We start from the raw sequence: 20,461 nt of genomic DNA on the forward strand, positions 1-20,461 counted from the left end.
GGCGAAAAAGCACCCATTATTGAGTACTATAAATTAAAATATAGATATGAATTTCTGACTTCCTATTCCTTATCAGCTTCTTTTTGTAGAAAATCCACAGCTATTTCTTGACTGTCTACTGGCCAGACGCTTTGTCAAACACTGGGTGATAATTACTTCTAACAATTGCATAGGATTTAAAGAACCGTCACATGCATTTTCTTAATTTTTTCTCACAACAACCCTGTAAAAGTGGACAGATTTAGAGATGTTGACTTTGTGTATCTATTCATCCATTCATTCTTCAACAAATATCTATTTGGATGAGTCCTCGCCATGTGCCATTCGCCGCCAGCATTAGGGACGTGAAGAGGGTGAGACAGTCTGCATTTGAGAACCTGCAGAATTTGTCGCTTGTGACTCAGCGAGGTCACACCTACAAAGAGGCAGAGCCGGGCCTCTGATTCGTCCTCCTGTTGCCACACTGCCTCTCAAAGTAAAAAGTGGCCTGGGATCAAGAAGAAGGCAGTTCTTGTTTTTTTTACTGTAAATTAGGAAAGTCGTTCACTTTAGGAAACTCAGAGTTCATGCAAGCGAGACTAGACGTGACCGTTACGTGTTCTCTCTGTCCCAGAGCAGCGGTCTGCTTGGCCAAGTTTAGCGAGGGCCCTGGAACTAGAAACAGAGCCCGTGGCTTCCTGCACGCTGACTCTGGGCTGGGCTGCACCCCCTCCCTGCACGCTGACTCCGGGCTGGACTGCACCCCTTCCCTGCACGCTGACTCCGAGCTGGACCCCCTCCCTGCACGCTGACTCTGGGCTGCACCCCCTCCCTGCACGCTGACTCTGGGCTGGACCCCCCTCCCTGCACGCTGACTCCGGGCTGGACCCCCCTCCCTGCACGCTGACTCCGGGCTGGACCCCCCTCCCTGCACGCTCACTCCGGGCTGGACCCCCCTCCCTGCACGCTCACTCCGGGCTGCACCCCCTCCCTGCACGCTGACTCTGGGCTGCACCCCCTCCCTGCACGCTGACTCTGGGCTGGACCCCCCTCCCTGCACGCTGACTCTGGGCTGGACCCCCCTCCCTGCACGCTGACTCCGGGCTGGACCCCCCTCCCTGCACGCTCACTCCGGGCGGGACCCCCTCCCTGCACGCTGACTCCGGGCGGGACCCCCTCCCTGCACGCTGACTCCGGGCTGGACCCCCCTCCCTGCACTCTCACTCCGGGCGGGACCCCCTCCCTGCACGCTGACTCTGGGCTGGGCTGCACCCCCTCCCTGCATGCTGACTCCGGGCTGGGCTGCACCCCCTCCCTGCACGCTGACTCCGGGCTGGGCTGCACCCCCTCCCTGTACGCTGACTCCGGGCTGGACCCCCCTCCCTGCACGCTGACTCCGGGCTGGACCCCCTCCCTGCACGCTGACTCCGGGCTGGACCCCCTCCCTGCACGCTGACTCTGGGCTGCACCCCCTCCCTGCATGCTGACTCCGGGCTGGACCCCCTCCCTGCATGCTGACTCTGGGCTGCACCCCCTCCCTGCACGCTGACTCTGGGCTGCACCCCCTCCCTGCATGCTGACTCCGGGCTGGACCCCCTCCCTGCATGCTGACTCTGGGCTGCACCCCCCTCCCTGCACGCTGACTCTGGGCTGGACCCCCCTCCCTGCACGCTGACTCTGGGCTGCACCCCATCTGGAAGAGGCCGTGGGCTGTGTTTGCTCGGGAGGGATGTCGTGTGTATCTGGTCGGTTGACGCAGGGTCTCCGTTTAGAGGCACCGCCCGGCTGGGCTCCCGAGGTGAGCAGTGCAGTCAGCACAGGGACTGCAGGACTGCGTCATGCTGGGACCCAGATGTCCCTCATTCCCACCAGAGCGAGGCTTGACTTCTGGGCATTAAATGGCAGAAGGCTGGCATTGACTGTTCACTTGTCTGCTTGTTGGCACCAGAAGAACCACTGACTTAACCCTCAGCACAAGGGCAGCTGGGCAAGGACAAGGGGAACGGTTGTTTCCCAGGTGGTTCACTTTATGGGAACGGGCAGCAAGGGAACTTCCTGGGGAGGGAACCCGTTTCCACACTGTGTCCTTAGTAGCTTCTTCAGGACCGCGCGGCCTCTGGGAGGCTCTGGGGGGAGCATGCCGTTCGGTGTGCTGCCGAGCTGCCCGCTAACCGTTAGGCTGTAGCTGCCCGCCGCCCGCCAGGCCGTGGGGAGCTGCCCGCCGCCCGCCAGGCCGTGGGGAGCTGCCCTGCCGCCCCCTAGGCCGTGGGGAGCTGCCCGCCGCCCCCTAGGCCGTGGGGAGCTGCCCGCCGCCCCCTAGGCCGTGGGGAGCTGCCCGCTGCCCGCCAGGCCGGAGCTCCGAAGGCGAGTGTCGAGGCCCTAAGCCATGGCTTTTACCCTGAATCTCAGCAGCTTCAGCTTCAGACATTGCTTCAGAGACACGTCTCTGAAGGAGGTCTGGGTTCATGTCTCCTCATCCTGCTCCAGCTGCTTCTCTACTTGCACAGGTTCGTGTGGAAAAGCGAGAGACCCCTGTACCACTCCTCCATCGACAGATCAGTGGTGTGCAAGAGACGAGGTGAGGGGCCCCCTCAGCGCAAGGGCAGCGTGGCGTCAGGCCGGTCCCTGGGCTGAGGGCCGAGCGCGGGCTGCATTCCTAGCACGTGCCCGGGCACCCGGCAGGCCCGCCGTCCTCTGCCAGGGCCCAGTCCCTGGGCTGAAGGCCGAGCGCAATCTGCTTCCTTAGCATGTGCCCTGGGCACCCGGCAGGCCTGGCGTCCTCTGCCAGGGCCTGGTCCCTGGGCTGAAGGCCGAGCACAGGCTGCACTCCTAGTACGTGCCCGGGCACCCGGCAGGCCCGCCGTCCTCTGCCAGGGCCCCAGCAGTCCTCAGGGACCTGCCCGCACGCCGGCAGAGCTGCGGCTCCAGAGCTGGATTCCTGTGGCTTCCAGAGCTCTCTGGACAGTCAGTCGCCTTCAGGTCGCCTTACTCATTTTTAAAATGTAGTAAAATATCTATAACATGAAAATGACCGTTTCAGCCTTTTTTAAGGCGTCCCCTACACCCCTCGTCCAGTGTCGGTTTCCCGAAGGTCATCGATGGTGTGTATGTCACACTGAGAAACCAGCATCGGTACGTTACTATCGGGTGAGCTACAGACTTGATTGGGATTTAACATTCGTTTTTATTTTATTCCTTTTTTCCTCCATTTCCAGACATGGTGGTGAATCTACAGAAGCAGTTCAGCGCACTGGTCGATCCAACACCAACTAATGCAGAGCACAGCCCTTCGAGCTTTCAGTTCAGCTGGACTGAGGACGACCCCGGCCGGACGTGTTTCCACGGCCACAGTCTCCAGGGGGTCCTGCAGAGGGGAGGCCGGTCGCTCAGAGCCCTGAACTCGCTGTACTGGCTCAGCACACAGAAGTTCTGTAAAAGGTGTGGTGCTTCTAGAAATCAAAGGAGAGAAAACACGATAAAATCTCTAATTTGCCCTGAAGTAGTAGTCTTTTCTAATTAAAAAAGTCGCATATAATTTAAAGGAGTTGGCTATAATGAGAGCCAGGTAGGTTGTTTGTTGTAAATAGAAGAATGTGAGCTTATTATCAAGAAAATCAGAATTCCACATCGAGTCTTGTTTCGGAGTTTTGGGGACGGAGGTGCTGAGCAGCCTTGTGGTCAGCACCTCACGTCTAAGGCATCGAATCATCGCGTTTACATTGAAAACTTACGTTATTTGTCCGTAATATCTCAATAAAGCAGGGGGAAAGTTTTAGATTATGAAGACTTTTCTCATTGTGAAAAGTCTCTTTTTACTGCTCTCTTTCCCATGTTGACGGGACTCTTCTGGAAGGCAGTTTCTCACAGTCGGCAGGAGGACGGCCGGGCGGATCTGCTGTCACACCCCAGCTCCGCTGCCTGCTGGCGGGGGCACGTCCACACCATCTCCCAGCGTGTTCTAGTTGTAAAAACAGGGAGATTGCTGATCTTTGAACCTTTTATTATGGAAAATTTCAAGTTTATTCAAAAGTAGAGAGCATAGTAGAATGTGCTTGTCACTCAGTTTCAACAGTCGTCAACAAGGCTAGATTTGCTTCAGCAGTACCCCAACTTAGTCCTCCCCCCTCCACCCAGACTATCTGGAAGCAAATTCCAAACATCAAGGTATTTGTTAAGTGCCCTGGTTGGTGTGGCTCAGTTGGCTGGAGCATCGTCCCGTGCACCAAGGGGTCGCGGGTTCGATTTGTAGTCGGGGCACACACCCAGACTGCGGTTCGACCCCCAGTTGGGACACATACAGGAGGGAGCCATCAATGTTTCTCTCTCACATCACAGTTTCTCTCTCCCTTTCCCTTCTTCTCCCTCTAAGATCTATAAAAACATATCCTGGGGCGAGGATTAAAGCAAAGCCATAATACCATTAATCAAACATGGAAAAACTAGTAATAATGCCTTACTATTATCAAACATGCCATCACTCTTTAGATTTTTCTGATTGCTGTGTACTTTTAAAAATAACTCAGAATCTGTTTGAGATCCATACATTGTAAGTGGCCGAGATATCACTTAAGTGGTTTAGTTCGTAAATTCCTCCTTTATCTCCATTTCCCCTTGCAGTTTGCTTGTTGAGCAATCCAGTGGTGTTCTGTACGATTCCGCGCACCATCTGGTTGGCATCACAGTCCCATGTCCCCCGGATTGTCTGTGCCTTGTACAGCCAGAGCTAGTCAGAGACTGGCAGTGAGAACGCGGGGTTTGGTGTAGTCAGAGATTAGGTCAGATTCGGGTTTTATTACTTTAAATAATGACACTGCTTTGTAAACTCCCTTCCTGTAATACGTACAGACTTGAAAGCTACATGATCAAGTCTGGTGTCTTATTTTGGGTGGGGGTTGGAGGGTATTTGTTTTCTTCCGTTTTAAAAATGGGTCCAGGGTCTCTCTCTGCTTGTTTGCCTTGATCATGGTAAGAAGTGGGGGCTCACCTGGAGTGGCAGAAGCCCTGGGCTAGGGGTTGTCAGACCTGGCCCCCAACCACCTCTGTGTCCCTTCTATGGTAGCCAGGGCCAGTGATAAAGTTCTTTCCTTTGTAAAATTAAGGAGTTTTACCAAACGGTTCTAAGTTTCCTTTCAGCTTAGCTGACTATTTTAAGCCTAAACATATACACTTGTTCAGGTAGTTGAGAGATGTTCGAGGGGTAGACGCAGCATCTCCAGATAGCCGTTCAAAGATAACATCTTCCTTTTTCTCCCTTCAGCTACTGCAAACATGTGACAACCTATGAGGAGTCCAACTTCTCCCTGAGTTACCAGTTTGTGCTGGGTTTCTTCTCCTTCCTGCTGAGAATAGAGACCTACTTCCTCCACGAAGAAGTGAGCTTAATCGAAAAGAGACTTTTTAAAGCAAAATACAGTAAAGCAAAAAAGAAATCTTCAAGATCCAGGAAAGTGAGAAAAATAAAATAGAAACTGTCTTGGGAAAGTATTTTAATAGTGACAGTAATGTTAAATTGTAAAATAACATTCCAGAGAACTGTGGAAAATGGAATTTTTTTGCATATATAGCCATACACAGATAAACACGTATACATATATTACATATCTGTATCGACTGTGCTTATAAAATATTTGTTGGAAAACAAGTGAGCTTTGAATTTATTTTTTAAACTATAAATATTCTTTGAGAAAATTAAAACAACGTTATATAAATGATATCCAGATATTTGTATTGTAGTTTAGAGCTAAATTTGTTTTTTAAACTAGGTCACTTCCTTATTCTTTATGCCCCAAAGTAAATCCTAGGTGGATCAAAGATCAAAACATAATCTTTTACAAGCATTAAGAGAAAACGAGTATGAATGCTTTGATGATCTTGGAATGGAGGACTTTCTAAGCCTGAAAACCAGAAGCCAAAAGGCGAAGACTGATAATGTGACTACAAAGTCAAAGGCAACTGAGGAACTGGAAAGAGATATTTGTAGCATTTGATGGACAAAGGAATAATTTCCTTAATGGATCAATAACTTTTAAAGCAATCAGAAAATGACAAGCTGAGCTAGAGAGATGAAAAGATAGCTTTTTGAAAAAAGGAAACACAGCCCTGGTCGGTCTGCCCAGTGGTTAGAGCGTCGGCCCGTGGACCAGAAAGATCCAGGTTCAGTTCCCACTAAGGGCATGTACCTCGGTTGCAGTTTGTCCCCGGCCCCAGTTGGGGTTGTGTGGGTGGCAGCCACTCGATGTGTCTGTCTCACATCGATGTTTATCTCTCTCTCTTCCTCCCTCTCTCCCTCCCGCTCTATCTGAAAATAAATGCAAAAATGTCTTTAGGTGGCCCTGGCTGGTTTGGCTCAGCGGTTAGAGTGTCGGCCTGCAGTCCGGAGAGACCCGGGTTCGGTTCCCGCTAAGGGCACGTACCTCGGTTACGGTTTGTTCCCGGCCCTGGTTGGTCGTGCGGGTGGCAGCCACTCGATGTGTCCCTTTCACGTTGATGTTCCTCTCTCTCTCCCTCCCACTCTATCTGAACAAAATATCGAAAAATGTCCTCGGGTGAGGATAAAAAGATGGAAAAAGGAAACACGAAGCCTGAGCCCAAACACGCTAGAATACTCACCTCGCTCAAAAGAAAGACAAACTAAAATAAAGATATCTTATTTCCCACATGTTGCACTGGCAACGATGACTACGGCTTATAATACCTGGTGAGGATGTTAGAAAATCAGGCATTTTTATTCCGTTTGTTCATTTATGCAACACCTACTGAGCAACTTCTAGGTTCCCAGCACGTTCTGAGCCCGGAGACAGCCTCGGGCAGGGTCCCGGCTGTAGGCTCTGTCGCTGGGGGCAGGCAGTAAGCAGACACACCACCTGCGGTTCTGAAGTGCAACGAAGAGAGAGCGAGGTGAGAGAGAAGTGACAGCGTGGGCCGTGTTATATCGTCCTCGAGGAAGGACCTGCCGGAGGAGACAGCAGGCTTGTGTGCAGCACAGTCCGAGGAGCAAGCCAGGCAGCCGTGCAGAGAGACCCTGCCAGGCGGAGGGACTTGCCGAGGCTGAGGCCGGTGGCGGATGGAGTCAGGAGCAGCCTGTCCGGGGGGCTCGGGTGTGGTGGTTGAGAGCATGGTGCTAGCAGGTGGCACGGACGACGCGGCGCGGTCCTCACGGCCACGGCCAGGCTTCGGCTCTCATCACACGGTGTCTCAGGAGGCCCCTGGAAATTTCGGAGCAGAACGATGTGATCCACCTCTGTCACGAGAGGGTCGTTGCTCAGTGGTGAACTGTCTGCAGGGGACACGGCAGAGGCCACAGTGCAGACTGCTGTACTGGTTCCGGCCAGAGACGGGGGTGTGGACCGCGTGGAAAGATCGCGTGGAAGTGCAGCCACTCGATCCCAGATTCAGTCTGAGTGGGGAATAAATGAGGATTTGGTGATGGGTTGGTTGTGGGCATGAGAAATCAAAATGCCAACTTTGTCCCCCTGAGCACCCGAGTGAAGGTACCATTGATCGTGGTGGGACCGCTTGAATTGCCTTGCTTGTGGGGGAAGCCATTCCCACCCTGGGGCTGTGGGCACGGCTGAACACAGGGCACCCCGTGCTGGACGGGTGAGACCTACAGCCGCTTATTAATCACATGCACATTCCCAGGACCAGCAGGGATGCACATGGGAACAGGGAACAGCCAGGGACTGGGAGGCAGGCTTCGCAGACCAGGAGGACGGAGTGACCCCGGTTCCTGCAGGAGACTGATTAGCCGGAATAAGCCGGCGGGCTGGCCGGAACTGCCCCCGGCCGTTGACAGGGCGTGTGTGGTTAGGGGACCTCATCCCGGGGAGCAGAGGGTGGTGGGGAGGACTTAGAGTTAGACCATTTGGGACCTTCCCGTTTTCCCGGGGGTCGAGGCAGCCTACAATGTTGGGCCTTCACCTTAGACCTTTGGCCACAGGGGAGCCTGAGAAGAGTGGGGGTCGGGAAATCAGTTCTGTGTGGGACACGTTGGGTTTGAGATGCCTACTAGCTAGGAAGAGATGTCAAGGTAGACAGCTGGGGAAAATCCATGGCTCGGAGGTCTGGGGTAATATAAAGGCAGGAATCGCCAGAATATAAATAATATTTAAAAGCTGTGAGATGAGCCCTGGCTGGTTTGGCCTCAGCGGTTAGAGGTTCAGCCCAAAGAGTCCTGGTTTCGATTCTGGTCAGGGGCCCGTGCCTCGGTTGCGGTTTGGTCCCTGGTTCCGGTCGGGGTCGTGTGGGAGGCAACCGATTGATACGTCGAAGATTCTCTCTCTCCCTCCCTCCCTCCCACTCTATCTGAAGATAAATGGAAAAATATCCTCAGGTGAGGATTTAAAAAAAACTGTGCCTAGATGGGCCCCCTAGGTCCTCACCAGGCTCTGCTGTAGGTGGCCCCTGGTGCTGCCCGGGCACCGCAGTGAGCCTGCAGGACAGGGACCCCCTGCTGATTGCTGCTCTCAGCGCCCACTGGCCTCAGGTGAGTCCCCGAGACTGCTGCCTTCCATGTCCTCCCCGGCACCTGCAGGTGGTCTCTGCGAGCCCTATTTCTGCCCTGCAACACCTGTGAACCAGGGCAGAAGTAGCCTACGTTCCACGGCAGAGTGTCAATGGGGCAGTGGGGGCAGGGAGGGCGAAGAGATGGACACCCCAGGCAGGTGTCCTGTGGGGAGCGGGGAGCAAACATTTCATCTCCTTTCCGGGGAGGTGATACATTATTTTTCCATCATGTTAGAGTGACTTGTATTATTTGTTGATTTGGGTGGAATCTCTTTTATGAACAAATCTTATTTTTTTAAATTAGATTCCAGACCACCGCAGTGAAACACAATTTTACCACTTGGATGACTACCCTAAAGGGAGCTCAAACCAGGTGAGCTCTCACATGCCCTCAGATCCAGTGAAGATCGCAGTAGTGTGAAATCAGGGGCTTCTGGCTGGAAATAGAACGCAGGAGTCTTTCAGTTGTCTTATGTGTCTCAGTGATTTGTCTAAGCTCATAGCCATGCACATGCAGCATGTATGTGCAGAAATTGAGTAAAATTTCGTGGTTTTGGTGGTCTCAGTATCAAATTTGGATCATCCAAACATCATGGAAAACACAGGTGCGAAACACATGAACTCCGCACCCATCTTGTATTGAATATTTTACATGGCTTCTCATGAACTCCGCACCCATCTTGTATTGAATATTTTACATAGCTTCTCATGTAAAATAGCTACATAAGTCTATCTACAACGGTAGCAATCGAAGGTTTGGTCACAGTCAGTTAAAACTGAAAGCTTTTACATTTTTTGTTTGTTTGTTTGTTTTGTGGTACGTGCCCCTAGCGGGAACCGAACCCGGGACTCTCTGGTCCGCAGGCCGACGCTCAACCGCTGAGCCAAACCGGCCAGGGCAGCTTTTACATTTTTTAAATGTAAAACAAATCAGTGAGTACACAAGAGTCTTTTCCCACGAGAATACAGAACACTGGCCCAAATACCTCCTTAATCTATGGGGATATCTCACACATTTTGAACATAGTTTTATTTCTCTCTCTCTCTCTCTCTTAATCCTTTAAAAAAAAGCAGGCTTCTTTAGACAGTGTGAGATTCCGTGTCAGACTGAAAGGCAAAGGGAGTGTCTTCCACCTGCCCGCCTGGCTCCGCTCCCATCAGGTCAATCAGCATTATTATGGGGATGTAATGATGGTGAACAGGGCGATGAGCCACCGCCTTATCTCGCAAGGGGGTGGCGGGCCTGTCATTGCCACACAGAAGTGGAACCTTTTAACGCCCAACGAAAGGAGGCGAGCCCAGGGCTGGGGGTGTGTCTGCAGTCCTTTATTATCTCTGGGGTTTTTGTTTGGGTTTTTTTTTTTCTGCCGTTGGCACAAAGCCACCTAGAAAAAAAAAATCAGCGTGAATTCAACCCTACACACATTGACACAGAAAGCCGTATCGCTTAGCCGAAGCGAAGGAGCCTTCTTTCTCCCCGAGTCTTCAGGAAAACCTTGAACAGAATTTCCAGAGCGCTGGCTATCGAAGTGTTGTGAATTGTCCTGTACTGCAGACAGTAAAACAGTGTGTTTTTGCCTTGAGTAGGTAGCCAGACTTCCTAACAGGCCTCTGCGTTCCGGCAAGCTGAGTCAACCCCACAGCGTTCAGCCCCTCGCGGTGCTGTCACGGGCTCCTGGTTTCTGTCTCCCGCGCCTTGTGCCCTCGCGAAGTGTGTGAGCGGCAGGCGATTCCGGGCCGGACTTACCTGCCGATGCGCCAGGAGAGCGGACAGTTGTTTCACGGACTTTCTAACTTAGGGACCTGGCGCTGCTCTCCGGCCTCTGTCCTGCAGCGATCGGTTCCTTCTGGAACAATCAGGGCCCGTTCCGTGGCTACGCGTGTTGAACTGGTGACTCACAGACATTCCCAAAGGAATTTTCAGTGAAAATATCACTTCAGTGTAGTTACCCTCTGTCACCATTGTCGCCCACGTGAATTCGGATTAAGTGATTGACTTCAAGCTTTGCCTACAGTGAAAAGGGGGCCCTCTGAATTTTAAAATTCTCAAAGTGAAAAGTCGGAAAAATATGTTCTTCACCGTGTTAGAGGTTAAGAAAGTATTCTAAAACGTGTTTAGTTATTTTTTAGCTTTCTCTCCTCAGAAATTCACACCAGAATGAAAGTCTACCTGGGAAGGTCTCCTCTGCTTGGGGCCCCTTGTCCCCTCAGCAGTCCCTCTCCGGGGGCCTGGGGCAGGGGCCGCCTCTCCCACTCACGAGGCTGCTGTCAATCGGCCAGAACACACATGCACCTGTCCACCCCTCCATTCCTCACTACTGGCCACAGCTTCTCGGGGACCTGCGTCAGAACCAGGCTGATGCTCCTTGACACTGTGCCTGGGGCCCCCCTCGTCACCAAGGCTCGAGGATCAGAGTGGGTGGGGTGGCCTCAGAGTCTGCCCTTTGCCACGCAGCACCCCCACTCCCGCCCCCAGGCACAGAGGGTGGGGCTGCCCGCTTCGCCCCAAGGCCTTTCAATTCCCCAGCACACCCTGGTTTCGAGGTTCGTGCAGATGACTCACGCTTGGGTCCAGTTTTCCTAACGCACAGTAAGCCTTTGAGACTGGGGGCGTTTCTTATGGCTCCGTATAGCACCCTACGTCCAACAGATGTTCACTATATGTCTCTGCTGATAGCAACGACGGTAAAAAGGGGAAAATCACAAAAAGCTTTCTACTTTCTTATTGGTCACTGCAGGGCAATGATCGCTATTTAATGCCCTCCCAATGTTGGTTGTGGATCAAACTGGAGTACTTTTAAACAGAAGAGGGAAAATGGGCATGACTGTGGTCCCTGGGCTACCCACAGCCTCCCCAAATATCTACACAGAGTTTACAGGTGCTGGCCCTGGGCACATATCGCCTCTTTGATACCCGTGACCGAGCCCATGAGGAGGGTCTCTTATTCCACCAAGAAGGACACAGACGGTCTCTCCCAGGCAGTTAGCTCCAGCGTCCGTGCTTCTCACCAGCTCACAGCCTCTCGCAGACCTTAGCCCCTGCGATGTCAGTTTGGAATGTGGGAACCCCAGTGCTCCTCCTCCGAAGAAAACATGAGCATTTACGACCGGAGTGTATCCTCACCACCACCCCAAACCTCCACCCCAAACCTGTCTGTCCTGTCTGCACCCTGTCTCTCATTACAGCACCACTCGCCTAACCACCCAAACTATAAATCGCCAACCCCTCCCTATCTGTCACCCCCAGCATCTCATCCGTCACTCACCCTGACAGTTCCACCACCGGTACCTCTCTGGCGGGTCTTCGGTCTTCTGTAGACACAGTCACTGCCCTGCTCTGGCCCTCAGCATCTCCCTCCTGTGAGTTGCAAGAGCTCCGTCCTTTCTAAGCATGTGTTATTCTGCCCGGTAGTTTCCAAAACTAGATCTAATAACACCGAGGCTCAGAATCCTCCCTTGGCTCCTGGCTGCCTACAGTCAATGGCTTTGGCCCAGAAGGCCCATTAGAATGTCACTTCTCCTCGATCTCAGGCAAAGGGCTCCTGAACAAGCAGTGACATCTCAACCTCAGGGCCTTTGCTCATGCTGTATTAGGTTGGAAATGTCCTCGATCTTCTCGGGAGAGCCCGTATTCTCCCTTTGTGACCCTGCTCCAGTGCCATCTCCTCCACTTCCCCACCTCAGCCCCCAGGCAGAACCCATCATTCCCAGAGGACACAGCACACATCGCCCCGGGGCCCTGACAATACGTGTGCTGATGTGCCCGGCCTCCCGGTCAGTGGGTGCTGGACGGGGATTTAGTTGTGGACATGTACACCCAAGGGTTGGGTGGGAGATTTTGAGGTTAAGAAACAGGAGACCTTAGGTGAAAAAACAGAATTCCCAAAGATGAAATAGAATAGGCAACATGCCAAAGAAGCGTACCTAGGACATTTTCCACACCTAATGTGTAATAATGAGGGTTGTTCATTCCCACTTGCCATCCATGCCTCAGCACAAACTGTGCGGGACCCCTGTGCTCTGCATTTTCAACGAGATGCCTGTACGTTCAATCTGCTTCACGAAGGATCAAATACGTGCTAAGAAGCATTCTCCTGTGCTCTGCCCTCTGATTTCCCGCCTCAGCGAGTGTCTCCATCGCCGATCCCTACTGTGTAGCCCAGAGTAGTCACTTGGGGTTGGGGGGATGCCTCGAGGGGGTTTTATTATTAATTTTTTAATTTTAATTTTTTAAATTGAATTTTAGAGAGAGAGGAAGGGAGAGGGAGAGAGAGAGAGAGAGAAAAACATCGATGAGAGAGAACACCGATTGGCTACCTGCTGCACACCCCTGTCTGGGGATTTGGCCCACAACCTGGGCATGTGCCCTGGCTGGGAATCGAACCGGCGACCTCTTGATGCAGGGTCGACGCTCAATCACTGAGCCACACTGGCAGGGCTATTTTTTAATTTTTTTTTTCTTTTATTGATTTGAGAGAGGAGAGAGAGAAACATGGATGAGAGAGAACATCGACTGGCTGCCTCCTGCATGCCCCCCACTGGGGATCAGGCCCGCACCCTGGGCATGTGCCCTGACCGGGAATCGAACCGGTGCTCTTGGTGCAGGGTCGACGCTCCACCCCTGAGCCACACCGGCCGGGTGAGGAGTTTTCAGTAAAGGACCGAAGGTGCCTAAGCGAGTCACTCTCATCTAACGTCCACTTCCAAAGGGACACAGCTGCAGTCATGCCCGTGACCATTTCAGACCACACACACCGGCCCCTCCCCCCGTGAGAAGCGAGCCCACAGGTGGAAAAGCTGCTCCCACTTCTTTCCTCTCTGTCTGCCCCCCAATTCTCCCGCTTTGTCCCTGCCCCTCTTCCATCCACCAGTGTCTCCCTTTCCAATGACTACCAACAGGAGTCACTCAAAACATAGACAAAAGTGAGTCCAAAATACTCGAATTCCGAGCAAAGGAAACTCCGCCGGGGAAGGGTTGCTATAACGAAACATCAGTTTGGGGCAAGTGACTTAATCTCTCTTCGCTGGCTTCCCACCTATAAAGTGAGGGTACCAACTCAACCATTTTAAATGAACATTATTTTATAATGGGGCTGTTTCATCACTAATAACATTCTCTTCAAAGAGTAAAACTGTAGGCAGAGCCCGGGCCTCCCAGCTTCCGTCTGGGGTGTTTTCTTGAAAGACCAGTGAGCATGAGGGCTCCGCCCACCCGTGTCCCCGGTGAGGAGCTACTGGAGGCTAAGGCCACTGTTCAGCGGCCAAGGGCTTTCTGGCAGCTGTGTTGCAACTGTGGAGCCTTCACGGGGATGATCCGTCTCCAGTGAGGCCACAGGAAAAGAATGCGAGAGGACTGGTTGCTAGCGAGAGGGTGACACCCACCTTGCCATCGCTGCTTCTGCCTCCGTTCAGAACAGGGAGAGTCTGGGTTACATCCCAGGCGTTTGACAGGGCTCACCCGAGACCTTGGTCATCTGGGCACAGCGGGAGGCGTGCTGGGGAGGTGGCACAGCCTTCAGGAGCCAGCACGTCCGCGACTCCACTTAAGACGTCGGAAAACAGAGCACATGCGCGTGGATGCCAAGCCGTGGAGAGTCGTGAGCATCAACGTGCTCTCCGCAGTTGAGGATCAGCTTAGAGAACAATCAAAGGCCGTTTCCCAAGCCAGAGGTTGTCTCGAGGAAGCCCCAGCCCTGGCTCTGCCACACTGACAGCATCCAGACTGCTCTACAGCAGGGCACAGCCTGCACCCAGAGTATCGGGCAGAAATACTCCCACATGGGCAGTCCCACCACCCAGACACTGTGGGGATCAGAAACAACACCCAGAATATCGGGCAGAAATACTCACACATGGGCATTCCCACCACCCAGACACTGTGGGGATCAGAAACAACACCCAGAATATCGGGCAGAAATACTCACACATGGGCAGTCCCACCACCCAGACACTGTGGGGATCAGAAACAACACCCAGAATATCAGGCAGAAATACTCACACATGGGCAGTCCCACCACTCAGACACGGTGGGGATCAGAAACAACACCCAGAGTATCAGGCAGAAATACTCACACATGGGCAGTCCCACCACCCAGACACAGTGGGCTCAGAAACAACACCCAGAGTATCGGGCAGAAATACTCACACATGGGCAGTCCCACCACCCAGACACTGTGGGGCTCAGAAACAACACCCAGAATATCAGGCAGAAATACTCACACATGGGCAGTCCCACCACCCAGACACGGTGGGCTCAGAAACAACACCCAGAATATCAGGCAGAAATACTCACACATGGGCAGTCCCACCACCCAGACACGGTGGGCTCAGAAACAACACCCAGAGTATCGGGCAGAAATACTCACACATGGGCAGTCCCACCACTCAGACACGGTGGGCTCAGAAACAACACCCAGAATATCAGGCAGAAATACTCACACATGGGCAGTCCCACCACCCAGACACTGTGGGGATCAGAAACAACATCCAGAATATCAGGCAGAAATACTCACACATGGGCAGTCCCACCACTCAGACACGGTGGGGATCAGAAACAACACCCAGAGTATCAGGCAGAAATACTCACACATGGGCAGTCCCACCACTCAGACACGGTGGGCTCAGAAACAACACCCAGAGTATCAGGCAGAAATACTCACACATGGACAGTCCCGCCACCCAGACACTGTGGGGATCAGAAACAACACCCAGAGTATCAGGCAGAAATACTCACACATGGACAGTCCCGCCACCCAGACACTGTGGGCTCAGAAACAACACCCAGAATATCAGGCAGAAATACTCACACATGGGCAGTCCCGCCACCCAGACACTGTGGGGATCAGAAACAACACCCAGAGTATCGGGCAGAAATACTCACACATGGACAGTCCCGCCACCCAGACACTGTGGGCTCAGAAACAACACCCAGAATATCAGGCAGAAATACTCACACATGGGCAGTCCCGCCACCCAGACACGTGTGGGCTCAGAAACAAGAGTCTGGGTTCACGTCCTGAATTTACTGGCTCTGAGGCTCTGAATACATCACCTGATCTCTCGGGACCTCGTTCCTTCATCTACAAGATGGGCATAACCCTGTCCACCTCAAAGGGTTGGCTTAAGAATCAAATGAACTCAGGCAGGCAATCACCTTGAACACTGGAAACTGCTAAAGGAAGGTTAATGTCATTACCACCGTAACAACAATTATGGATCCTCTATGCAGCGGTTCTCAACCTGTGTGTCGCCACCCCTTTGGGGGTCGAACGACCTTTTCACAGGGGTCGCCTAAGACATAACAGGAGCAAAATTACAGTTATGAAGTAGTAACAAAAATAATTGTATGGTTGGGGGTCACCACAACATGAGGAGCTGCATTATAGGGTCGCGGTGTCAGGAAGGTTGAGAAGGTCTACAGGGTTTGCCCCTATGGCACATTATGAGGGTTTTTCTCTGTGAGATCAGTACAGTTTCTGTCCCTCAGAGTGAGGAACAAAGGAAGGGGAAACACTGAATATTTATTGAGTTGCAATGGGTCTGGCGTTGTCTGAGACACTTCACGACACAAGGCAAAAGTAACCAACCAACCAAACCACTGTGATTGGAATTATTGCTCCATCTTCCCCAGCTGAGGAAACTGAGGCTCAGACGTTAAATAACTTTGTTGAGTCATCAAGCTGGGAGGCAAGGGTGGGGACACCACACTCTCCCTTCCACACCCACTTCTCCGGAGTGGAGACTTTCATCTCACAATAGGCACTGGCAACAGCGCAAGACACGGTGGCTCTGGGGAGCTGGGTGGGATAGTCTCGGATGTCAGGCGTGGAGGCCCTGCTGTCACGTTGCAGCCACTTCCGATGCCCTTCCATGGGCTGTTCCATCAGGGTGAGGTCCCTGCATGGGATGAGCCCGCAAGTGGCTGGTCGGGGTAGGGTGAGGTCCCTCAGCCAACCTACAGGCACTCGGAGGAACTGGACAGGTTCCTCATCGCTGAGGACGACGGAGGCCAGCTATCAAGTGCCAGGCACTGTGTAGCGTCATCTCCCTTCTCTGAACACCACAAACCTTGACACTGGTTTCCTCGTCTTACAGAGGAGAAAATGAGGACTGGCAGAGAAGCAGGCTGCTTCCCGTAAAAATAGTGGGCAGAGCCCTGGCCGGTTTGGCTCAGCGGTTAGAGCTTCAGCCTGCAGACCAGAAAGTCCTGGGTTCGGTTCCTGCCAAGGGCACGTACCTCGGTTGCAGTTGGTCCCCGGCCTCGGTTAGGGTCATGTGGGTGGCGACCAGTCGATGTGTCTCTCTCACATCGACGTCTCTTTTCCTCTCTCCCTCCCGCTGTATCTGAAGATAAATGCAAAAATGTCCTCGGGTGAGGATAAAAAAAAAAATAGTGGGCAGAACGGAGATTCGAATCCAGAGCTGACTGACTTAAAGCCATTCTCTGGAGGCAGAGCGACTCGTGCCGAGTGGTTCCATAAAGGGCTGGCTGAGCGCGGGGAGCAGTCGGAGGGGGACAGGAGGGCCCCTGGAGGCGATGGCACTGGAGGCTGGCCTGGGAGAGGATGCAGGGCGGGTGAGGGGAGAGGGCTGGCCTGGGCAACCAGGGCCCGAGATCGCAGGGTATATTCAGGGGAACACTGTGACAGGGTCCTGGGCATCGGGGTTTTTCACTGGGACATAGATTTGGAAACGTATGTTGGGGCCAGATGGAGGAGGAGCTCGGATGCCAAGCTCAGGACCTTTAGTCTGGAAGCGGGGTAGTTACAATCGGAACTACTCTTAGCAACCGTGGTTAAAGCCAGGGGACACTGGACCTGGAAGGGACCAGATGGACTGTCCAGCGTCCTTCTTTTTCTGAGGCCCAGAGAGAAGTGACTCAACTGAGGTCACCCAGTAGACCCCAGGTTAGAAACCAGGTCTTGTGTCTCTGTCTACTCACTTGCCCCTTTCCTTCCACAGGTCTGTGAGAGCCACATGGTCCCCTGTCGGAGAGGCGCTCAACCATCCCCTGCTCTGAAGCCCATTACTCAGGAAAGTACCTCAAAGACCCACCTTCTCTTTAAAAACACAGGACCTCGCCCTGGCCGGTTTGGCTCAGTGGTTGGAGTGTCGGCCTGCGGTCCAGAGAGACCCGGGTTCGGTTCCCGCTAAGGGCACGTACCTTGGTTGCAGTTTGTCCCTGGCCCCAGTTGGGGTCGTGCGGGTGGCAACCCCTCGATGTGTCCCTTTCACGTCGATGTTTCTCTCTCTCTCTCTCCCTCCCACTCTATCTGAAAATAAATGCAAAATAAACGTCCTCGGGTGAGGATTTAAAAAAAAACAAAAACACATGACCTCATCCTTGAACATAAAAAGGTTATTGCAAAACAAATAAAAAGATGCTAAACCTCAGTCATAATTTTTTACAATGCAAATCAAAACAAGGAGATGTTATTTTTCTTTTTTTATCCTCACCCGAGGACATTTTTGCATTTATCTTCAGATCGAGCTGGAAGGAGAGAAGGAGGAAGAGAGAGAGAGAAACATCGATGCGAAAGGAACACATCGAGCGGCTGCCACCCACACGACCCCAACCAGGGCCGGGGACAAACTGCAACTGAGGTACGTGCCCTTAGCGGGAACCAAACCCGGGTCTCTCTGGTCCGCAGGCCGGCGTTCTAACCGCTGAGCCAAACCTGCCAGGGCGAGATGTCATTTTTCACCTAACAGACTAGCAAAGTCTGATCGTGCCCATGGTTGGTGAGAGGGGTGCCCTTCAGGTAGCCCGGTACCCTGCTAAGCAGGAGTCTAGGTGGGCAGCCTTTGGAAAACCACTCGGTAAGACTATAAAGACGGCAACTTTTCCACACCAAGTCCAGTTCCGGGATGTACCCTTTCTGTTCTCGACCGCGTGTGCAAAGTGTACCGTGAGGGGGATGTCGGTCGCAGGATATTTGCAACTGTGAAAAGTTGGGGAGAAGAACTCTCATTGCTCACCAATAGAGTCAAGTTACGTTGTCGTACATCAACACACGGAAGTGACATGACTGCAGCAGGTGTCTCCGTGGGGACATGGAAAATGTTTAAGACACAGGAAGTGAAGCGAGCACGCTGAGAAGATGCACAGCACAAATCCCATTTGTGTAAGACAATGTCTGGAAAGACACAAACATTAACAGTGGCTATGTCTTTCTTCCTTTCCCCCCCTTCTACTTCTCCCTTTCATTTTGCTTCTTTAAAAACAATAAACCCATGAGCATGTGTTGTTTTTATAATTTAAAAACATAGTAAAAAAAATAAAAATAAAGAAGATATTGCCAACAGCTCACAGGTATGGATTTTAACTTCTGATTTAGAGAGTTCTTGGAGACAGACTAAATAAGCCTATATTCACATTTGCAAGCCAGACCGAATATTTTTTATTAACACCCCTAATAACCTTGGGCCTCTACAGCTCTTGGTCTTGGTTTTACGGTTTGATATTTATTGATTCGTCCCTGTGCCCCTGTGAATCAGGCCCTGGGACTGAAGCAGGAGACACCTAGTCTGCTGCAGCAGGAAGGTCATTTAAATCAATCCCAGAGGAGCCACGGGAGGAAGGAGGTAGAGGCAGAACAGGTGCCTACAGAGACACGTACCCACTCAACGTACACGTACTGGATGTTTGCTACGTGTGTCCCAGGAGGCTGAGACATTAACGTGAAAGCCATACAATCCCTGCACTCTCTTGAAAGGTTCCCAGGACAGTGGTCACAGACACAAACAGAAAATTGCCAACAGGAAGCGGTAAAGGTGCTAGTGGGGTGGGGTGAAAGGTATGCACAGGACACTTACCCCAGCCTAGAGGGTCAGGGAGGCCATCTGGGGGAATGGGGAGTCCTGCTGAGTCTGGAAGGTTGAATGGAGCTTGACAAGCAGGAAGAGGAGAAGCAGGGGACTGGGCAGGGAGGGTCTTAGCTGGAGCAGCTCCGGAAGGAGCAGCATTGGAGAAGGGCAGATTGGGCTGTCCGTTTACACGCCCTGCTGAGGTTGAACTTTATCTTGGGTCTGATGGGCTGACATGCTCTCAAATGTGTGCTTTACAAAGGTTCCTGGCCACATCTGGAGAAGGATTAGAGGAAGAGGGAAAGAGACATTGTGTCCCAACTTGAGTACCTTCAGCCGCACGGCTCTGATGATTTGTACCTATCAACGGGCACCTATACTTTCATTTACTTAATACTTTTCTTAAAATAGATCATTTAAAAATAATTTATTTAAACGAAAACAACAAAACAATGAATAAAAATAAAGAACAGGCTCCATGCTCCAGTGTTGAACTCAGGCTTAGGGACAGGAAATGAAAATGGCAGGAAGGGACAGTGACAAGTGTCTGTGGTTGCTGATTTAGGTCCCAGGAGACCTGGAGAACCAGGAGCAGGAAGCTGTGGGGAGTAGAGGGGACTGGTAGAGCTGAATAAAGGCCCCAGTGGCCTCCATGTCACTAAATCCTCATCTTAGTTGACCTCCTGGCAGCATGTGACGAGCTGACCACACCTTCCTCCTGTCTCACTTTCTTCCCTCGGCTTCCGTGCTTCCATTTTTCTCCTACGCTGATGACTCCCCCTTTTCCATCGCCTCTGCTGGACCCTCTTCTCCCAGCCTCCCTGTGTTGGAGGTATTAGTCCTGTTCTTTCTTCCCTCCATGTTGTGCAGATTCACCTCAACTGGACTCCAGATTCATCTTCAAGTGTCTACCGATATATGTACTTGGATTTCTAATAAAAATCTTAAACTTATGGCCCTGGCTGGTTTGACTTGGTCGTTAGAGCATTGGCCCTTGGACCACAAGGTCTCGGGTTCAATTCCAGTCAAGGGCATGTACCTGGGTTGCAGGTTTGATCCCCAGCCCAGGTCAGGGTTGAGCAGGAGGCAACCAGTCAATGTGTCTCTCTCACATCGATGTTTCTCTCTCCCTCTCTCTCTCTCTCTCTCTCTCTCCTTTCTGCTCTAAAAA

At 52.3% G+C, this 20,461-nt stretch overlaps 1 protein-coding gene across 1 annotated transcript in view; it reads left to right on the plus strand.

The window, feature by feature from the left end:
* Positions 1-5,533, plus strand: part of TAF1B (TATA-box binding protein associated factor, RNA polymerase I subunit B) — a 63,775-nt gene extending 58,242 nt beyond the window's left edge. Inside the window, exons 13-15 of the mRNA XM_036262962.1 lie at positions 2,487-2,557; positions 3,195-3,417; positions 5,237-5,533. Coding sequence (XP_036118855.1) covers positions 2,487-2,557; positions 3,195-3,417; positions 5,237-5,444 — 502 coding nt within the window. The 3' untranslated portion in view covers positions 5,445-5,533. The remainder of the gene's footprint in view (positions 1-2,486; positions 2,558-3,194; positions 3,418-5,236) is intronic.
* Positions 5,534-20,461: the final 14,928 nt, after the last annotated feature.

This window comes from Molossus molossus, unplaced genomic scaffold (genome assembly GCF_014108415.1).
Source record: "Molossus molossus isolate mMolMol1 unplaced genomic scaffold, mMolMol1.p scaffold_m16_p_15, whole genome shotgun sequence".
Classification (NCBI taxonomy): Eukaryota; Metazoa; Chordata; class Mammalia; order Chiroptera; family Molossidae; genus Molossus; species Molossus molossus.